General features: G+C 38.0%; 1 protein-coding gene and 1 pseudogene across 1 annotated transcript; one reads left to right on the top strand and one right to left on the bottom strand.

The window, feature by feature from the left end:
- Positions 1-10,340: 10,340 nt before the first annotated feature.
- Positions 10,341-12,631, top strand: LOC148772365 (hydroquinone glucosyltransferase pseudogene; annotated as a pseudogene).
- Positions 12,632-13,914: 1,283 nt separating this feature from the next.
- Positions 13,915-20,633, bottom strand: LOC148772364 (2-carboxy-1,4-naphthoquinone phytyltransferase, chloroplastic-like). The gene is made up of 7 exons (XM_088815006.1): positions 20,521-20,633; positions 15,063-15,215; positions 14,870-14,960; positions 14,648-14,686; positions 14,443-14,553; positions 14,276-14,341; positions 13,915-14,185 (listed from the first exon to the last, which is right to left on the bottom strand). Exons 1-7 carry the CDS (start codon positions 20,631-20,633, stop codon positions 14,051-14,053), a joined length of 708 nt encoding a protein of 235 aa, XP_088671132.1. The 3' UTR covers positions 13,915-14,050.

Raw genomic sequence — 20,633 nt, 5'->3', positions numbered from 1 at the left:
AATGATACTAATACTAATATCAATAATGATACCAATATTGATATCAATACTGATACTAATACTAATTACTCTGATACTATGATACCAATATTGATACTAATACTAATTACTATGATACTATGATACCAATATTGATACTAATACTAATACTATGATACCAATATTGATACTAATACTAATACTAATACTAATAATGATACTAATACTAATACTAATACTAATACTAATACTAATACTAATACTAATACTAATACTAATACTAATACTAATACTAATACTAATACTAATACTAATACTAATACTAATACTAATACTAATACTAATACTAATACTAATACTAATACTAATACTAATACTAATAATAATACTAATACTAATACTAATACTAATACTAATACTAATACTAATACTAATACTAATACTAATACTAATACTAAGACTAATACTAATACTAATACTAATATTAATACTATTACTAATACTAATACTAATATTAATACTAATACTAATGTTAATACTAATACTAATACTAATACTAATACTAATATTGATACTGATACTGATACTAATACTGATACTCATCTAATATTGATAGTTATACTAACACTAATACGGATACTGATATTGTTACTGATAATGGTACTAATACTCATAGTAATATTAATTGTAATACTAATCATTGTATTACTCATATTAATATCAATACGACTATCAGTATTATTAATACTAATACTGATGATAATGTACTAATACTAATGTACTAATACTAATACTAATACTAATGCTAATACTGATACTGATACTCATACTAATACTAATACTAATATAAATACCAATACTCATATTGATACTGGTACTAATACTAATACTAATACTGACATTGATAGTGATAATGATAGTAATAATGATACTCATTGTAATACTAATCGTTGTGTTACTCATATTAATATCAATATGACTATCAATATTATTAATACTAATACTAATGCTAATGCACTAATATACTAATATACTAATATTAGTATTAATACTAATACTAATACTAATACTTATATTGATACTCATATTGATAATCATATTTATACTCATAGTAACAATTAATATTAATATTAATACTGATACTAATACTAATGCTAATGTAAATGTTAATGATACATATACTGATACTGATACCGGTACTGGTACTGCAACTAATATTGATACTGATAGTGATACTGATACTGATGCTGATACTAATATTGATATTGGTACTGTTACTGGTACCGATAGTTATATTGATACTTATAGTAATATTGATACGGATATTTATACTGATATCAATACTAATATTAGTACTAATACTAATAATGATACAAATGTTAACACTATTACTAATATTAATATGTTAATATTGTTAATGTTAATGCTAATGTACTAATTTTAATACTAATTTTAATACTAATGCTAATCTGTGTATGCTAATTATTATGTTAATGCTAATTATAATTATAATCCTAATATTATCCAAATCCTTATCCTATTCGTAACACTAATCATAAATCTAATTCTAATCATAATCATAATTCTATTCCTAACACTAATTATAGTTTTAATCATAACCCTAATAATTTTAATATTAATAGTGCTAATGCTAATGCTAATTTTAATTCTAATTCTAATCTTGATTATAAAGCTCCACAAAATCTCTCGTTCATATTTGAAATTACTTTGAATTTCCTATTTATATTTTTTTCGTTAAATTGTTATTAATTATTTTGATCTGATAAATAATGATCGCATCGTGGCATTACGCAAAATGTGGATATTTTTACTCCCAAATTTGGATTTTTTTTAAGTGAACTAGGTGACGGGTATAAACCATCAACTGACTCATTCCGGAACCAAATATTCGGTTACCAATCATCAACCGACCACAAAAATTGGGTCGGCAATGGTTTTCAAATTTGAGCAAAAATAGTTTGACGAATGGATCGGTTTTTAGGCTGGTAATCGACCGACCCAACCCAGTCCCAACCCTAACTCTTATATTGTGGTAAATATTAACTACCAGATCCAACAAGACAATATACTAAAATAATCTGACATCTAAACTCAACTATGCATACTAAATTAATTAATGTCAATGTCGTCTATCCACGCACAATTAAATTTAAATCTAGGGCGAATGGGAAAAAGGCCCATCACATGTGACTTAAATGCATTTTGGTCTACAAATAAAACAGTCTCTCAATTAAACCCATCCCCATGTCTTTAGTCTAAAATACCCTCCATAATATAATTTTTTATCAATTCCATCCATTATGCTCTAACTTCCTTAATATTACACATTGACCCCGGTTTTAAACAAAAACCTCCAAAATATTTTTTCTTTCAGAAAATAAATTTTTTTCAGAATTTTTTTTTCCGGCCAGATTCCTGTGTTAACCACCGGTCTCCGGGCGTTGACTTTTTTTTTTTTTTTTATTGAAATTTTTTTTTCCTGAATTTTTGGTTGACCAGCGGTCTCCGGCGTTGATTTTTTTTTTTTGAAATTTTTTTATTTGAAAAAAATATTTTAATTAATATTACTGTTTGAGACAGTAATATTATGACTATTATTTTCCCGAACAGTAATATTATTAATATATTGTCTAAGATAGTTAAATTACTGTTGGAGACAGTAATTTAGCAGCCAAGGCAGTAATATTAATAAAAATATTTTTTTTTAAGAAAAAAAAATTTCAAAAAAAAAAGTCAATTAACAGTTAAATTACTGTCTCCGATAGTTAAATAACTGCTGGAGATAGTAGGAGATAGTAATTTAGCAACGAATACAGTAATATTAATTAAAAATATTTTTTTTAAGAATAAAAAAGTCAGTTAACAGTTAAATTACTGTCTCCAACAGTTAAATAACTGCTGGAGACAATAATTTAGCAACGAATACAGTAATATCAATTAAAATACTTTTTAAAAAAAAGTCAATTAACAGTTAATTATTGTCTCCGATAGTTAAATAACTGTTGGAGACAGTAATTTAGTAGCAAAGACAATAATATTAATTAAAATATTTTTGAAGAAGAAAAAAAAGTCAATTAACAGTTAAATTACTGTCTCCGACAGTTAAATAACTGCCGGAGACAGTAATTTAGCAGCCAAGACAGTAATATTAATTAAAATATTTTTTTTTTAAGAAAAAACAAAATTATAAAAAAACAGTCAACGCCGGAGACCTGGCGGTCAACGGCAGTTGACCGGCCGGAAAAACAATTTCTGGGAAAAAAAGTTAAAAAAAAAAAAAGACAATAAAAAAAGTCAACGTCGGAGACCGGTGGTGGCGGGTCAAAATTGAAATTATGGTTAAAATTGGTTAATTGATGAAATTGGGTTGAATTGGGGTGTAAATCATGCAATTGGAATTGAATTTAGTTTCAATGAATTGGGGGTAATTTTGGTATATATAAAAGAATTTTTTCCTTATTTGCAAATAAGTTTGAATGAGCTGGATTTATTTGAAAGACAAAAAAGTTGGATGTCCTTCTTTTAATTAAATGCCCTTGTCATGGACCTATTTGCCATTTGCCCTAAAATCTATAGTTCCATGATGCATAATAAATAATGGAGAGTTGAATATAAACTGCATCAAATAATAATAAGGGCAATTTGCCATAGCCCCCTACATATTAAATTATATAGCAATAAATCCAAGTCATAAGTCCTATTTTTTTATAGGTCCATTATACATCTTGTGTCAAAAATATCCTTGAGAAAAATAAGAAATTTTTTATTTTGAAATTAAATTTCCAAAATTTCTCTCCTAAATCAAATCACCTAAAATCTTTCTTTCAAATCAAGTCCTCCCTAAACTCACTCATCCTAGTTAAAAAAACAACAACAACATAATCTTGAAAAAAAAATAACCACCGCTGTTGTCGTGATGCCGTCGCACTATCGCCGGCAATAACTTGACGTATGCAAACAAGAAATTGCATCATCTAAATGCAAAACACTAACTGCAAAATGAAAAACATAATACAGATCATGCAAATGCAAACAACAAACAAAAAAATTTATAAATCTACTCTTCCAAACAAAAAAAATCAAAAAGAGAAAACGATATGCAACATAAAATTGCAAAATGCAAAATGCAAAATGAAAACAACTAAAATGAGAAAAAAAAAATTAATAAAAAATACACTAACTTTTTGAATGAAAGACTAATGTGAAACATGAAAATGCAAATTGCAAACAAAAAAAAAAGAAAAAAAATACTTACTCCCAATAATATAGGTAATTGCAAAATGCAAACAATAAACAACATCTCACAAATCGATTGTCGCCAGCCCTAACTCCGCCACAAACCCTAGAGTCGTTGTCGCCGCTGTAATGAACCCAATCAATGGAGTGCAACTAGTCAAAGTCGGCGAGGATGTAGGGCGCAACACAGAGATATTGTGGGGGACGGAACGAAAGGTGGATTCCGAACGCCGGTGAAGAGGTGCATCAAATCTGGTGGGTCGCTTGCCGTAGAACCACTATTCAAGATCGGAGCTAGAATTTTCTGAATTTCGTTCCACTGTATCAATCTTCACCGCCTTCAACCTCTCATACGTCGCTTGCCGTAGAACCACTTCTCCAGATCGAGAAACATTTTCTGATAAACATTTTTTTCTCCTTTTTTTGCCAGTCTGATAAATACCAATACTCATATTGATACTGATACTAATACTCATATTGATATTGATAGTGATAATTATAGTAATAATGATACTCATTGTAATACTAATCGTTGTGTTACTCATATTAATATCAATATGACTATCAATATTATTAATACTAATACTAATGCTAATGCACTAATATACTAATATTAATATTAATTCTAATACTAATACTAATACTAATATTGATACTCATAGTAACAATTAATATTAATATTAATACTGATACTAATACTAATGCTAATGTAAATGCTAATGATACATATACTGATACTGATACCGGTACTGGTACTACAACTGATATTGATACTGATACTGATACTGATACCGATCTGATACTGATATTGATATTGGTACTGTTACTGGTACCGATACTTATATTGATACATATACTAATATTGATACGGATATTTATACTGATATCAATACTAATATTAGTACTAATACTAATAATGATACGAATGTTAACACTATTACTAATATTAATATGTTAATATTGTTAATGTTAATGCTAATGTACTAATTTTAATACTAATTTTAATGCTAATGTTAATCTGTGTATGCTAATTATTATGTTAATGCTAATTATAATTATAATCCTAATATTATCCAAATCCTTATCCTATTCCTAATCATATTCGTAACACTAATCATAAATCTAATTCTAATCATAATCATAATTCTATTCCTAACACTAATTATAGTTTTAATCATAACCCTAATAATTTTAATACTAATAATGCTAATGCTAATGCTAATTTTAATTCTAATTATAATCTTGATTATAAAGCTCCACGAAATCTCTCGTTCATATTTGAAATTACTTTGAATTTCCTATTTATATTTTTTTCGTTAAATTGTTATTAATTATTTTGATCTGATAAATAATGATCGCATCGTGGCATTACGCAAAATGTGGATTTTTGTACTAAAAAATTTGGATTTTTTTAAGTGAACTAGCTGACGGGTATAAACCATCAACCGACTCATTTCGGAACCAAATATTCGGTTACCAATCATCAACCGACCACAAAAATTGGGTCGGCAACGGTTTTCAAATTTGAGCAAAAATAGTTTGACGAATGGATCGGTTTTTAGGCTGGTAATCGACCGACCCAACCCTGTCCCAACCCTAGTTAACTACCAGATCCGACAAGACAATATACTAAAATAATCTGACATCTAAACTCAACTATGCATACTAAATTAATTAATGTCAATGTCGTCTATCCACGCACAATTAAATTAAATATCCTTGAGAAAAATAAGAAAATTTTTATTTTCAAATCAAATTTTCAAAATCTCTATCCTAAATCAAATCACCTAAAATCTTTCTTTCAGCCGATTTATTGTTTATTTATTTAACAAATATAATAATACAATATTTATTTAACAAATATTTATCCCTAATTTATTTAACAAATATAATAATATTTCAGCCGATTTATTGTTTATTTGTTTTAAGTGACCATGTTATATAATAGCCTCGTTGTCCAATATTTATATTTCCAATACTTTTAAGAGTAAAAAGCAGTTTGCCCCCTAAACTAAAGGCTGTTTTGCACTTTACCCCCCAAACAAAAAAAATTTGCACGTTTTTACCTAAACTTGTTAATTCATTGCACGGTGCCTCCTAAAAGGAATATTCCGGCAATTTTGACCGGAATGAGAAACCATGTGCGTTGCACGTGAAAATTTTAAGGGTAAATTTGTCCCTTCACTTATATCCTATATATTAATATAAACTAATCATTAAAAAAAAAAAAAAAAAAAGAAAAACTAAAAAGAAAAGAAAAGAAAGCTGCATCCCGTTGGCCACTAAAAAAAACCCCAAACTCTTCCCAGTTCACACACCACCATTTTCATCTATCTTCATAAATCAACTCTGTTTCTTCTTCTTCTCAGCCCTTTTGTGTGTTTCAGTGGGCTTGAGGACGATGCAGGCAAATTGAGTTTGGAGCTTTATCTCTCCACAAATGAAGAGGTTAAAGAGGTCATAAATGATGGAAGCGGAGTGGCCGAAAAATCCACTGATTCGGTCTCTGCGTCCTCCCTCCTCGCCGCTTCTTCTTCATCTTCTTCTTCTTTCAACTGTGACCCATTCTTCAGAATTTGTAATTTGTCCACCAAACAACTTGATGCGGCTGTTTCAGAGATTTTTTTTCTATGTTTAGGTTTTTAGAAAATTATCTAGGTTTCAATTGAATGATAAATAATAAGAGAAATGAAATCTGCATATCGAGATTTTAGGAAGATAGCAGAAATCTAAATTTCAATCGATGTTTATATATATATATATATATATATATATATATATATATGAGAATGAAAATCCAATTTGGGGAGTCAGTTGCTCGGATTTTGAAAATTGGTGACGAGAAAAAACTGGTGTGAAGTGGGAAGGCAAGGAAACAAGTGAAAGGTGGGATTTCAGCGGCGGCCCCGCCGTAGGCCTCCACGGCGGTGTTAGCCATTTTCATGGTGGCTTTCAAACAAGTGTCCTTTGAATGAGACAAGCCATTGGCGTGCTGCGAAATGTGAAGAATTGGGGGAAAGAACGAAAGGTTATGGTTGAGGGGAAAAAATAAGTGAATAGACTACTTTGCCCCTTTCCAACTCACGTGATTTGCACATGTATAAGATTCCGGTGGATCTTGCCTGAAAATAGCCACCGTGCAACAAAATGTCGAGTTCGGGTAAAAGTTTGCAAAAAAAAATTGTTCGGGGGGCAAAGCGCAAAACAGGTCTTAATTTAGGGGGCAAACTGTTTTTTACTCTACTTTTAATATGTAGAAAATCTGATGTGGTGCAGATCGGTTGGATCTGTTTCACCTTCTTCGCCTTATTAATTAAAGTTTCTGTCTGATTCATTAACCCCTGGAGAATTAAAAATTCCATACCGAAGGTGTGACAATATTTTATCAATTTATTTTATTTTAATTCGTTATTTAGCCCAAATTCAAGGAGGTTTTCGTAATTTACCCATAAATCAAATATTTTCTGTACATATACAGAGACAGAAGTCAAAACATACACACACCTTCGGCTTCATTGATAATTTCACTTCATATTCTTCTGCATATATCCATGGAAACTAGCCCCCCACCCCCACCCCCACCCCCCCACATCGCCATTCTCCCTACCCCAGGGATTGGCCACCTCATCCCCTTAGTTGAATTCGCCAAAAAACTCCACCACCGCCACTTCATCTCCACTATAGGAGAAATATATTTGGAGAAAAGAAAGAATGATATCTCTTACGTATATTAATCATATATATAGTTACATGTAGGAAACCCTAACCTACTACACAAGGTAACCTAATATACAAGGAAACCTAATATACAAGGTAACCTAATAAATAAGAATAATAATAGGAATAATATATATAATATAGATAGATACGTAGATACGCTAATACACCCCCGCAGTCGAAACGGGAAAGGAGAGGACGTGGAGACTGGAGACAAACTGTTGGAACAGTTGAGTAGGGAGTCCTTTCGTGAAGATATCGGCAAACTGGTAGGCGGATGGGACGTGAAGGACTCGAACGTGTCCCAAAGCAACTTTGTCTCGGACAAAATGGATATCGATCTCCACATGTTTCGTACGAGAGTGTTGAATAGGATTGCTCGATAGGTAGACGGCACTGACGTTGTCACAGTAGACAATAGTGGCTTTCGAAAGCGGGCAGAGCAACTCAGAAAGTAGGTTGCGTAACCAAGTCGTTTCGGCGACGGCATTTGCGACAGCTCGGTATTCGGCCTCCGCACTCGACCGAGAGGTAGTGACCTGTCGTTTGGAGGACCAAGAGATGAGGTTATTGCCTAGGAAAACACAATAGCCCGATGTCGAACGACGAGTGTCAGGGCAGCCACCCCAATCGGCGTCGGAGTAAGCGATAAGGGAGAGGTCCGGATTGGGGGAGAGCTGAAGGCCGTGATCGAGAGTCCCACGAATGTAGCGAAGGATACGCTTGAGAGCAGCCATATGAGGTTCCCTCGGATCATGCATGAATAGACATATTTGTTGCACAGCATAGCAGATGTCAGGACGAGTAAACGTGAGGTATTGCAGTGCACCGGCAAGGCTGCGATAAAGAGTAGGGTCAGCAACGGGGGGTCCAGTGGTCGAAGACAACTTGCTCTTTGTGTCAGCCGGCGTAAGACAAGGGTTGCAGGAAGCCATGTGTGCACGCTCTAGGATCTCGTCGGCGTACTTGCGTTGAGAGAGAAATAGCCCATTCGACGAGCGAGTGACTGAGATGTCGAGAAAGTAGTGAAGATCGCCAAGATCCTTCATTGCGAACTCTTGATTAAGGGCAGCGATGATAGAGCGGAGCAATTCTGGTGTGGAGGCCGTAAGTACAATGTCATCGACATACAACAGAAGGTAGGCGCATGAACTGTTGCGACAGTCGCGTGAACTGCTGCGACAGTCGCGTGAACTGTTGCGACAGTACACGAAGAGTGAAGTGTCGGACTTGCATTCTCTGAACCCCATGGTAGTAATGTGAGATGCAAAACGCTTGTACCAAGCACGTGGTGCCTGCTTGAGGCCGTAGAGTGCTTTGTTGAGACGACACACGTGAGTGGGGCGAGATGGATCGACGAATCCGGGAGGTTGCTCGCAGTAGACAGTTTCAGAGAGATTGCCATGTAAGAAGGCATTTTTCACGTCAAGCTGGTGGATTGGCCATGATCGCGAGAGAGCAATACTGAGGACTGTTCGAACAGTGGCTGGTTTGACAACTGGGCTGAAAGTCTCGTCAAAGTCGATGCCAGCCTGCTGGTGAAACCCACGAACAACCCACCGTGCTTTATATCGCTCAAGGGAGCCATCAGACTTGAGTTTCTGTTTGTATATCCACTTACCAGAAATAACATTAGTAGACGGGGGGCGGGGCACAACATTCCAAGTATTGTTTTTAATTAAAGCAGTATATTCCTCAATCATGGCGTTTCGCCAATTTTGGTCAAGAAGAGCTTGGCGATAGTTGGTGGGAATGGGAGAGGTAGAGGATGCAACGAGAGAGAAGGGGACTTTGGGTTTGTGGATGCCCACTTTACTGCGAGTCACCATAGGATGAGCAAGGGGATGTGGGGGAGGTGGGGGAGTAGGAGAAGGGGTTGTGAGCTGGTTATGGTCGACAGGTGGTGCTGCAGGAGAAATAGGTGTTGGCTGTGTTATGGGACTGTTGGACGGACTGTTGGAACAGGATGGTTCACTATTGGAACAGTTGGAGGAACTGTTGCAACAGTTAGACGAAGTCTGAGGGAGGAGGAACAAGGAGGGTGTGTTTTCGTCCAAGGCAGAAGGGGGAAGTGTGCTTTTGGGGGGAGTGGACTCAGCAAAAGGAAAGTTAGTTTCGTCGAAGATAACATGACGAGAAATTATGATTCGGCCAGTGGACCTATCAAGGCAACGATAGCCTTTGTGAGAGGAAGGGTGACCGAGATAGACACAAGGAGTAGAACGGGGGGCGAGTTTATGTGGTGTGGTGGCGGTGAGGTTGGGATAACAGAGACAGCCGAATACTCGAAGATGAGAGTATGTAGGTTTGATGAGGTAAAGGGCTTCGTGAGGAGTCTGGTTTTGTGTGGTTTTGGTAGGTAAGATATTGAGTAGGTGTGTGGCCATATGAAGGGCGTCGACCCAATAAGTAGGAGGAAGATGGGCTTGAAAGATGAGGGATCGAAGCATGTTAGTTATAGTGCGGATCATCCGTTCTGCGTGTCCGTTTTGAGGGGAGGTGTGGGGACACGAAAAACGATTTAGGATGCCGTGTTTAGTGAAGTAGTTTTGAAAATCCGCATTTTTGAATTCACGACCATTATCACTTTGTAAGGCTTTCAGGGGATGTTGGAATTGAGTTTTGAGAAGTGTATGAAAATTGACAAAGGTTGTAAAAACATCAGATTTATTTCGAAGGGGAAAAGTCCATAAATAATGGGTAAAATCATCAACTAACACAAGATAATATTTGAAACCCGTAAAACTAGAAACAGGAGAAGTCCATAAATCAGCATGAATAATTTGAAATGGAGCAACAGTAGTAGATTTTTGAGAAAAAAATGGTAGACGAAAATGCTTGCCTAATTGACAGGCATTACAAAGAGACTCCCTAGGGTCTTTATTATGAGAAAGAAAAGTGCTAGAAAATCTATTTGGAGAAAAGAATGATATCATATAGGAGAAATATATTTGGAGAAAAGAAAGAATGATATCTCTTACGTATATTAATCATATATATAGTTACATGTAGGAAACCCTAACCTACTACACAAGGTAACCTAATATACAAGGAAACCTAATATACAAGGTAACCTAATAAATAAGAATAATAATAGGAATAATATATATAATATAGATAGATACGTAGATACGCTAATATCCACCACCTTCATCATCCCCACCGACGGCCCTCTCTCCGCCGCCCAAACCACCTTCCTCTCCGCCGTCGACTATCTCCTCCTCCCCCCGGTCAACCTCGACGACTTACCGCCGGACGTCAGAGCAGAGACACGCATCGCACTCACCGTCACCCGTTCTCTGCCGTCGATCCACGACGCCGTCAAGTCCCTCCACGCGTCCAAGAGCCTCTCCGCCCTGGTGGTGGATCTCTTCGGCACCGACGCATTCGAACTCGCCGTCGAACTCAATATCCCTCCTTACATCTTCTTCCCCTCCACCGCCATGACCCTGTCTCTGTTCTTCCACTTGCCGGAGCTGGACCGAACAGTGTCGTCCGAGTACCGTGACGTGCATGAGAAGCTTCAAATCCCGGGATGCACTCCGATCCACGGCCGGGATTTGATCCAGCCGGTCCAGGACCGGACGAGTGATGCGTATCAATGGGTGCTTCGTCATGCGAAGAGATACCGAATGGCGGAAGGGATAGTGGTGAACACCTTTCAAGAACTCGAGCCCGGCCCGGTTCGGGCTTTGCTTGTGAAGGAAAATGGTAAGCCCGATGTTTATCCGATCGGGCCTTTGATCAAAATGGGCTCAAGTAATCCCGAGATTCACGAATCCGATGCTATAAGTGTGAAGTTCTTGGATCAACAACCCAATGGAACTGTTTTGTATGTTTGTTTTGGGAGTGGTGGGGATTTATCACATGAACAAATAGTTGAGATAGCACATGGTTTGGAGAAGAGTGGGCAAAGGTTTTTATGGGTTCTTCGATGCCCTAACACAAACCCTAATGCTTCATATTTCGACATTCAGAGCTCCGGTGACCCTCTGGCTTATCTGCCACAAGGGTTCCTGGAGAGGACCCAGGATCGGGGCCTGGTGGTGCCGTTGTGGGCCCCGCAGCCCCAGATCCTGTCCCACAGGTCTATTTGCGCGTTTTTGACACACTGCGGGTGGAATTCGGTTCTCGAGAGTGTTTCTAGTGGGGTGCCGATGATTGCATGGCCGCTTTACGCGGAACAAGGGATGAATGCGGTGATGCTACATGAGGATGTGAGGGTTGCTTTGAGGCCTCGTGTGAGAGAAAACGGATTGATTGAGAGGGATGAAGTCGCTAGAGTTGTTAAGGCTTTGATGGAAGGTGAAGAAGAAGAAAAGGAGATTCGTAGTCGAATTAGGGATCTCAAGGATGCAGCCGCAAATTCGCTAAGTGAAAATGGTTCATCCACAAAATTTCTTGATGAATTAGCTGAAAAATGGAAGAGAAACAATTCTTGCAAATAATTTCAGGGTCCATTTGGATGTAAGGATTTGGAGGAGAGATTTCAAATCCATAATAAGAAATTCGTTGTACTTGTTTGGATTGAGGGATTTGCAAATGAATTTCAATTTCCCACCCCTCCTTTTTAGTTATAAATTGAGCAACTTATGTGAATTTCAAATGTCTCCGAATTGGAGTTATTTCAAATTCTTTCTCCAGATCCTTTCTCCAAATCAGTCCCTTCCATCCAAATTGAGCCAAAAATTATGTTTGGCGCTTATTTTTCACAGAGGTGCATGATTCATGTGTACTGGTAATTTACTTGTTTTTTCCCTTTTTCCTTTCCCTTTTGTTGTGGTTGGGGTTGTCATTGAAAATGTCATATTATTACCGATTAATTTCCTGTGATTGAGTTTATACAAATTGGATGATACTAGTAGTACTTCACCCGTGAGCGCTAGAAACTCCGAATAGTTGTTTGAACAACAGGCTACATTTACGTATCATTAGTATCAATTTGGCATGTTGGGAGCGATGAAAGAAATATCTTATTAGCCTTTTCTACTTTTCTAAGGGTATAATTTTCTTCTTTTAGAAAATAATTAATAAAAACTCATGGTAACCATTCGAGCCGATGAAATTCGTAACCTCTGAACTTTGTCTGAACTTTTTTGTAAAAGAGTTTTTGGTTTGGTCTCTTTATAAATAAGTAGTCGATGATGAGCTTATTTGTAACAACCCCTTAAATAAATGGCAATTTGCGAAACGTACACCCTTGAAGTTAAACTTCCTTTTATATCAGGAGACTCATATTCCTTCGAGCAGTTTAGTTAGAGAGCTTAGACTGAAAATAGACATTTTAGATTGAAAATATTATATTCTCCTCCACCTCAACCATCACCAAAACGACATCCACTCCAAAAAATGGTGTTTCTTCGACTTATCCGCCTCTCCCTATTAGTCCCCTGCCGTCGACGACTTAATTTCCATCTACCATGTAACTGGAACATGTTGCTCTCATTGGTCTCAGTTCTTCTTGTAACTGGAACATGTTGCTCTCATTCGTCTCAGTTCTTCTTTTGAGTCTAAGATGTCTACTTCTAATCCAAATTCTCCAACTAAGTTGTCCATTTTCAAAAATTTTCTCCTTTTTTTGTCGGTCTAAAGTGTCTATTGTTGGACTAAGTTGTTTAACTGAGATGCACGATGGAACTTAAACAAATTCAAATATTCGGGCAAACGTTTAGCTATATAAATTTTTTTTGAAGAAGTTTTAACCAAAATTATTTTTACTGCGGATAAACTTAGAGGTGAAAGTTGGATGAAACGGATCAGAGTTAACCTTTTTGAGTATATATTTTTTTTAAAATTTTTTCAGAAGTACAAAATTAATATTAATTCCAATTCCAAAACGTTCGGAATCTAGAAATTCATCATAATTCCAAAATTTATGGAAATTTCGGAAATCACGTAAATTTGAACATTTTTATAAAATTTTAGAAACTTTCATAATTTTTCAAAAATAAGAAAATCCACTTTCATAAAATCATAAAACCAAAAAAAAAGATACATTTATTTCCATAATACATCGATGTAATGTTTTAAGATATGATAGTTTTAACAAAGGCAACTCACTCCCAACATATTTTCTTGATAGAGAAGAACACATGCATTAAGGAACAATAGCATGTGGAAGTTGTTGTACAGCAAACTTTCTAGCCACTACAAGCCCAGCAGCCAAAGCAGCCCCAAAAACAGTGTGCAACCTCACACACAAATACTTCCCCATGAATATCTTTGTTTTATCCTACAAACACATTTATAAAATGAAGAAATTATTTATAGTAAAAAAAACCTTGAAAAAAAAAATTAAAATATTTATAATTAACTAGCTCACCTTGTGATTCTTCTCAACAAAACTAACCACTAAATTTCCCATTGGTAGTGTCATAGCACAGAGAATCTGGAGACAAAGGAACAAATACAATCATAAATATAGTAGAACAGCAGATCGAGTAACGTTTTCGTTAACCAAAAGAAATGTACGTAGCGTAGAGTACTTACAACACTTGCAAGAGGGAGATTTTGAGTAAATCCTAAAACCAAAATAATAGAATACAGTCCCACAACAGCAAATTTTACTACTCTCGAACCCGTTTCGGTGCCGAGCCTGACCTGTTATTTCAATTTTATCGAGTAAGCGAATCTCTAACCCCTTGTAATAATCGAGGTTTAAATATGGTTATTATATTATGTATATTATACTCACCAAAGGGGACATTTTTCCAACGGCCTTATCATCCTTTATCTGAATTAGCCATCATTCAATATATATGATGTCAGCTAATAAATCGAGAGAGAGAGAGAGAGAGAGAGAGAGAGAGAGAGAGAGAGAGAGAGAGAGAGAGAGAGAGAGAGAGAGAGAGAGAGAGAGAGAGAGAGAGAGAGAGAGAGAGAGAGAGAGAGAGAGAGAGAGAGAGAGAGGCATCACCTGATGGAAATGACTGCAAAAGAGGATTAAGGATGTAGTAAGACCAACAAGAATCGAAGACCAAACGATCGTACTAGTAATAGGCAGCTCACTGTCATTGCATCATATACGAGTTTAGCGGACATGCATGAATTGTTTCTCATCAAAGAGAAAAAAAAAAGGAAAAACAAAAAAAAAGACGACGACCGTAGACCTTTTTATGCTGTGAAGCAAATAAAAAGCAATGGTGGATAATGGGCCGAATGTGACGAAGACTAAAGGTTCTCCGACTCCATAGTAGCTCAAACGAAAAGGTGGACACTGCAAACAAATTATACTCAACATAACATGAATTAACTGGTCCGATCTTTATAATGCAACAATCAAAAATTGTATACGTACAATGTGTTATATACAACTTAGGCGTACATTTGGTTAACAAGTTATAAGAATTAATCAAGATATAATTAAATAATCTAATGAAACACAATTGTATTATTGGACCATGGAAGGTTAATGATATGCCTAATTAGCCCAACCCAATGGGCCTACAAATTATTTACCTGCTGGGCCACGAGCCCAATATCGAAGACCACTATCACCGAGGCCCAATCACCTTCAAGTAAGGTTTGGGCCCGACAATCTCAACTAAGCTATAAATAAAGGTTTGAACTCATTCTTTAAGGTACGTCCTATTAACTGAGCAATACTATAATATGTATTCTCTGGACTATTTCTATGATCAGCACGTCTGACTTGAGCGTTGGAGAGGTTTCCGCCGGATCAACCCCCGGCTTAGTTCATGTGTGCTCATTTTGCAGGGACCTCAGGATCATCAAGTTGTCAAGCTACTGATCTACTTTGCTCTACCAGCTCGTTTTTTACACTACATCAGGTGATCTAACTAATTAGCATCATCATTTTGGCGCCGTCTGTGGGAACGATGCAAACCAGATCACGTAGCCAACAAGATCCTCCTGAGGCGTCTGCTCGGAGAGAAAATGACACAGCTAACAACCTCCCGATCCGTGGAGGCTCTGGCTTGCCACTTCCTCCTCCTCGTGCTTGGGATCCACCACGAGACATTTCTCGGATGTCTCACTAGATCCTCAATAGGATTCACTTCTTCTCGCCTCTCGATCAGTTCAGACAACCGAGGAGGCCCTTCAACACTAGAAAGGGTTATCGACTCCCTGGGGGTATACAGTGCCCCCAAAACATTTCGCTCGCCAAGGGTTATCGATTCCCTGGGGGCTTACATCTGCCCCCAAAATATTTCGCTCGCCAAGGGTTATCGACTCCCTGGGGGTATACAGTGCCCCCAAAAAATTTCGCTCGCCAAGCGTTATCGACTCCCTGGGGGCTTACATCTACCCCCAAAATATTTCCCTCGCCAAGGGTTATTGACTCCCTGGGGGCTTACATCGCCCCCAAAATATTTCGTTCGCCAAGGGTTATCGACTCCCTGGGGCCTTACATCTGCCCCCAAAATATTTCGTTCGCCAAGGGTTATCGACTCCCTGGGGGTTCATAGTGCCCCCAAAACATTTCATTCGCCATGGGTCATCGACTCTCTGGGGGTCTACTTCCGCCCCCCCTCTAACCGTTCAGATAACCGAAGAGGACCTTCAGCATATGATCGCCGAACCATCAACAAGATCAACTTCTACTTGCTCCTCTAACGGTTCAAATAACCGATAAGGACCTTCAGCGTACGACCGCGAAAGTTTCAACTCGTGTTGCCAATGAAGCAATGGCGCAACCATGTGCATCCACCTCAGACCATAGGTCTCGAGCGCCTCATTCTAAAGTAGGGGGCTATCCCATCCCAAGGTTGGCATCACCCTTACCTTTCAACCCCAAGTGGGTGCACATCCCATCTCAAGAGACAAGTATAATTTCCCTACTAAAAAAAAATAGAACATCCCCAAAGGGGTGAACATAAACCACCGAAATACAAAAAAAAAAAAAAAAAAAAGGAGAAGAAAGAAGAAGAAGAAAAAAGAAGAAGAAGATGAAGAAAAAAGAAAAAGAAGAAGAAGAAAAAAAAAGAAGATGAAGAAAAAAGAAAAAGAAGAAGAAGAGGAGAAAAAAGAAAAAGAAGAAAAAAAAAAAAAAAAAAGTAGAAGATGCAGCCAAGCCGCGCGAGCCAAGCCAAGCCAAGCCGTGCGCGAGGCTCCACTCAAAAAAAAAAAAAAAAAAGGTAGAAGATGCAGCCAAGCCAAGCCGCGCGCGCGCGAGCCGAGCCACGCCGCGCGCGCGGCTCCATTCCAAAAAAAAAATAAAAAAATTCCGGCCATGCCGACCGCACGCCAAGCTGCGCGCCCCCTCCAAGACCCCCGCGCGCGCCTCTATCCAAAAAAAAAAAAAAAAAAAAAAAAATAATAATAATAATAATAAATAATAATAATAATAATAATAATAATAATAATAATAATAATAATAATAATAATAATAATAATAATAATAATATTGCGAAGAGCGTGCTTACACGCACCTGGGGGGCAGCAGCTGCGCGCGCCTTCCCAAGGTCACCTTGGAGCCCGCGCTCCCATCATATCGCGTGCAACTTTTACTACTCTCCACCAAATTGCGCGTAGATTTTGACGCGCTTCACCAAATTGCAAGAGAATTTCAACGCGCTCCACCAAATTGCGCGATCTCTTTAACGCGCTTACCAAATTGCATTCGCTATCAAATGGACAAATAAAAAATATTATTTCTCCACGCCATGCCAACGATTAACGCAAGACTACAGCACCGATCTACTCTCGACATGATCCGGTACCCTTTTCGACTTGGCTCCCACATCATCTCGAGAGTGGGGGGCTTGCGAGACAACTCCCACGAGGAGACACCTCGCTTTGTCCTACAACACACAGCGAGACAACTCCCACGAGGAGACAACTCGCTCGGACCTACAACCCCTCGCGAGGAAACTCCCACGAGGAGCCAACTCCCTTGGGTCTACGAACCCGCAGCGAGACAACTCCAACGAGGAGACAACTCGCTCGGAACTACTACCCACAGCGAGATAACTCCCACGCGGAGAGAACTCGCTCCGTCCTATAACCCCTTGCGAGGCAACTCCCACGAGGAGCCAACTCCCTCGGGTCTAGGAAACCACAGCGAGATAACTCCCACGAGGAGCCAACTTGCTCAGTACTACAACCCGCAGCGAGACAACTCCCACGAGGAGACAACTCGCTCGGTCCTACAACCCACAGCGAGATAACTCCCACGAGGACCAAACTCGCTCTGTCCTACATCCCGCAGTGAGACAACTCCCACGAGGAGACAACTCGCTCGGACCTACAACCCCTTGCGAGGAAAATCCCACGAGGAGACCACTCGCTCCGTCCTACAACCCGCAGCGAGACAAGTCCCACGAGGAGCCAATTCGCTCGGTACTACGAACCCACAACGAGACAACTCCCACGAGGAGCCAACTCGCTCGGTACTACGAACCCTCAACGAGATAACTCCCACGAGGAGCCAACTCCCACGAGGAGCCAACTCCCACGAGGAGCCAACTCGCTCGACACTACAAATCCGTTGCAAGGCAACTCCCACGTGCAGCCACCTCGCTCGATAATAAGACTCGCTGCGAGACAACTCCCACGAGGAGAGAAATCGCTCAGAGCGACATCAATCCGCACACTCGTCAGTCGCGCGTCATCCAATGCTCCTACAACTTCGCTGCGAGACAACTCCCATGAGGAGACAACTCGCCCGAAATTCACTATATAATCGCAAGCTCAAGTTAGCACGATTACAACCCTAGAAACACTTAGAGATATTAGGGGAATCTATATAGCCTGGCCAACTTGATTACTCAAATTTATCTACTTGTTTTCGATGGGTCATTCATTAAAACGGGGCCACGGTCCAAACACACTTACGACCCACGAGGTCTAACAAGGGGCACGATCCCCATAAAAAATCTTGAGAGTCTGATCCCCTCCTCAAGTACATCACGCACAAGGCTATATGTAAACACATACAAGCAACGCGTCACAACATTGACAATGTCGATAAATAACAACTCCCACGAGGAGAATACTCGCTCTCTACTACTACATTATCGCGAGACAACTCCCACGATCGAGGAGATAACTCGGTCAACTCTATTACCCCGCGACGAGACAACTCCCACGATGAGATAACTTGATCCGAGCTACTACATCGTCGCGGGACAACACCGACCACTCAAATAACTTACATCGCGACAACTTGGTTGCGCTACGCGCCAACGCGCCTTCACGCCCCCCCGACACACGCTCCAATGTGTTTTCGCACACCATTAGGCCATACGCCAACGATCGACTTCTACAAATTTTACTCTCGACACGATCTGACACCCATTTCAACATGGCCCCCACATCGACTCGAGAGTGGGGGGACTTAATGATATGCCTAATTGGCCCAACCCAATGGGCCTACAAATTATTTACCTACTGGGCCACGAGCCCAATATCGAAGACCACTATCACCGAGGCCCAATCACCTTCAAGTAAGGTTTGGTCCCGACAATCTCAACTAAGCTATAAATAAAGGTTTGAACTCATTCTTTAAGGTACGTCCTATTAACTAAGCAATACTATAATATGTATTCTCTGGACTATTTCTATGATCAACAGGTCTGACTTGAGCGTCGGAGGGGTTTCCGCCGGATCAACCCCCGGCTTAGTTCATGTGTGCTCATTTTGCAGGGACCTCAGGATCATCAAGTTGTCAAGCTACTGATCTGCTTTGCTCTCCCAGCTCGTTTTTTACACTACATCAGGTGATCTAACTAATTAGCATCATCAGTTTAAAAGAAAATTCCTATAAGACAAGATATTTGTCGGTAAATCTTACTATTTGATTAAATTAAATATTAAAAAAAATCAGAGTATAGTATTTTCAGTATATAATTTTGTTCAGTATTATTTAATAATAATAATGAATGTCCCAATTCATATTTTATTCAACATTATTTAACTACTTATATAATTATGATTTTACATTGAGTGTTACCAATATATACAATGATTGTTATTTCAATAAGTTAATTTGTCCCAACAGTTAAGAGTGTTGAATGAACTAAGACGTCTCAAGCCCAATTCCTAATAAATGCATTTTTGATCTATTATTCATCAAATGGATATTGATTAATTATTTCAGTAAATTATAGTAGAGGGTCAATTGAACAGGCTTAATATTAATCTATTTTATATTGGGTTTTCATAACTAAATATTAGTTGAATGGTACCTTGGTAAATGGTGATTTAATTAAGTAAGTATTCATCCATGTTATTTTTTGTAATGATCGAGATCAAATCTTATTAAATTAATGGTGATTAGAGTATATCCCAAACAACGAACAAAATCTAATTATTTAATTAATTATGGCTAGTTTATCCAACCAAACAAGTTCTTAATAAAGAAAGAGGGAGAATTGTGGAGATACATAAATATTATTTATTAGGACATAAGTACACACATATATATTACGAGTACATACGACGCCAAACATTGTGAGTCCGATCCAGCAATAAGTACATAAATATTATTTATTAGGACATAAGTGCACACATAAAAAAAATCTGGTTTTCGATTATCAAACTGAAACTTTTGTTTTCAAAATAAGACAAGGAAATTTGATTAATAATGTGACTTTTAATTCTGACCTTAAGTTAAGCCAAACAATTACGAGTACATACGACGCCAAGATCTTGAAATAACGCGCCGAAGAATAAAGCCCCGTTTGCCAATAAGCAGCAGCGGTTCCCACCTGAACCAT

Source organism: Erythranthe guttata, chromosome 2 (genome assembly GCF_056151865.1).
Source record: "Erythranthe guttata isolate IM_541 chromosome 2, IM_541, whole genome shotgun sequence".
In the NCBI taxonomy this organism is placed as follows: Eukaryota; Viridiplantae; Streptophyta; class Magnoliopsida; order Lamiales; family Phrymaceae; genus Erythranthe; species Erythranthe guttata.
Note: the sequence above shows the minus strand (reverse complement) of the source record. Positions and strands in the feature narration are given on the sequence as shown.

Excerpts from the sequence above, each read along its gene's own strand:
- LOC148772364 (XM_088815006.1), bottom strand. The coding sequence starts at position 20,633 with ATGGTTCAGGTGGGAACCGCTGCTGCTTATTGGCAAACGGGGCTTTAT. Across the intron at positions 14,554-14,647 it reads TTGGAAAAATGTCCCCTTTG|GTCAGGCTCGGCACCGAAAC; the intron begins GTGAGTATAATA and ends TTGAAATAACAG. Across the intron at positions 14,186-14,275 it reads TTGTTGAGAAGAATCACAAG|GATAAAACAAAGATATTCAT; the intron begins GTGAGCTAGTTA and ends ATGTGTTTGTAG.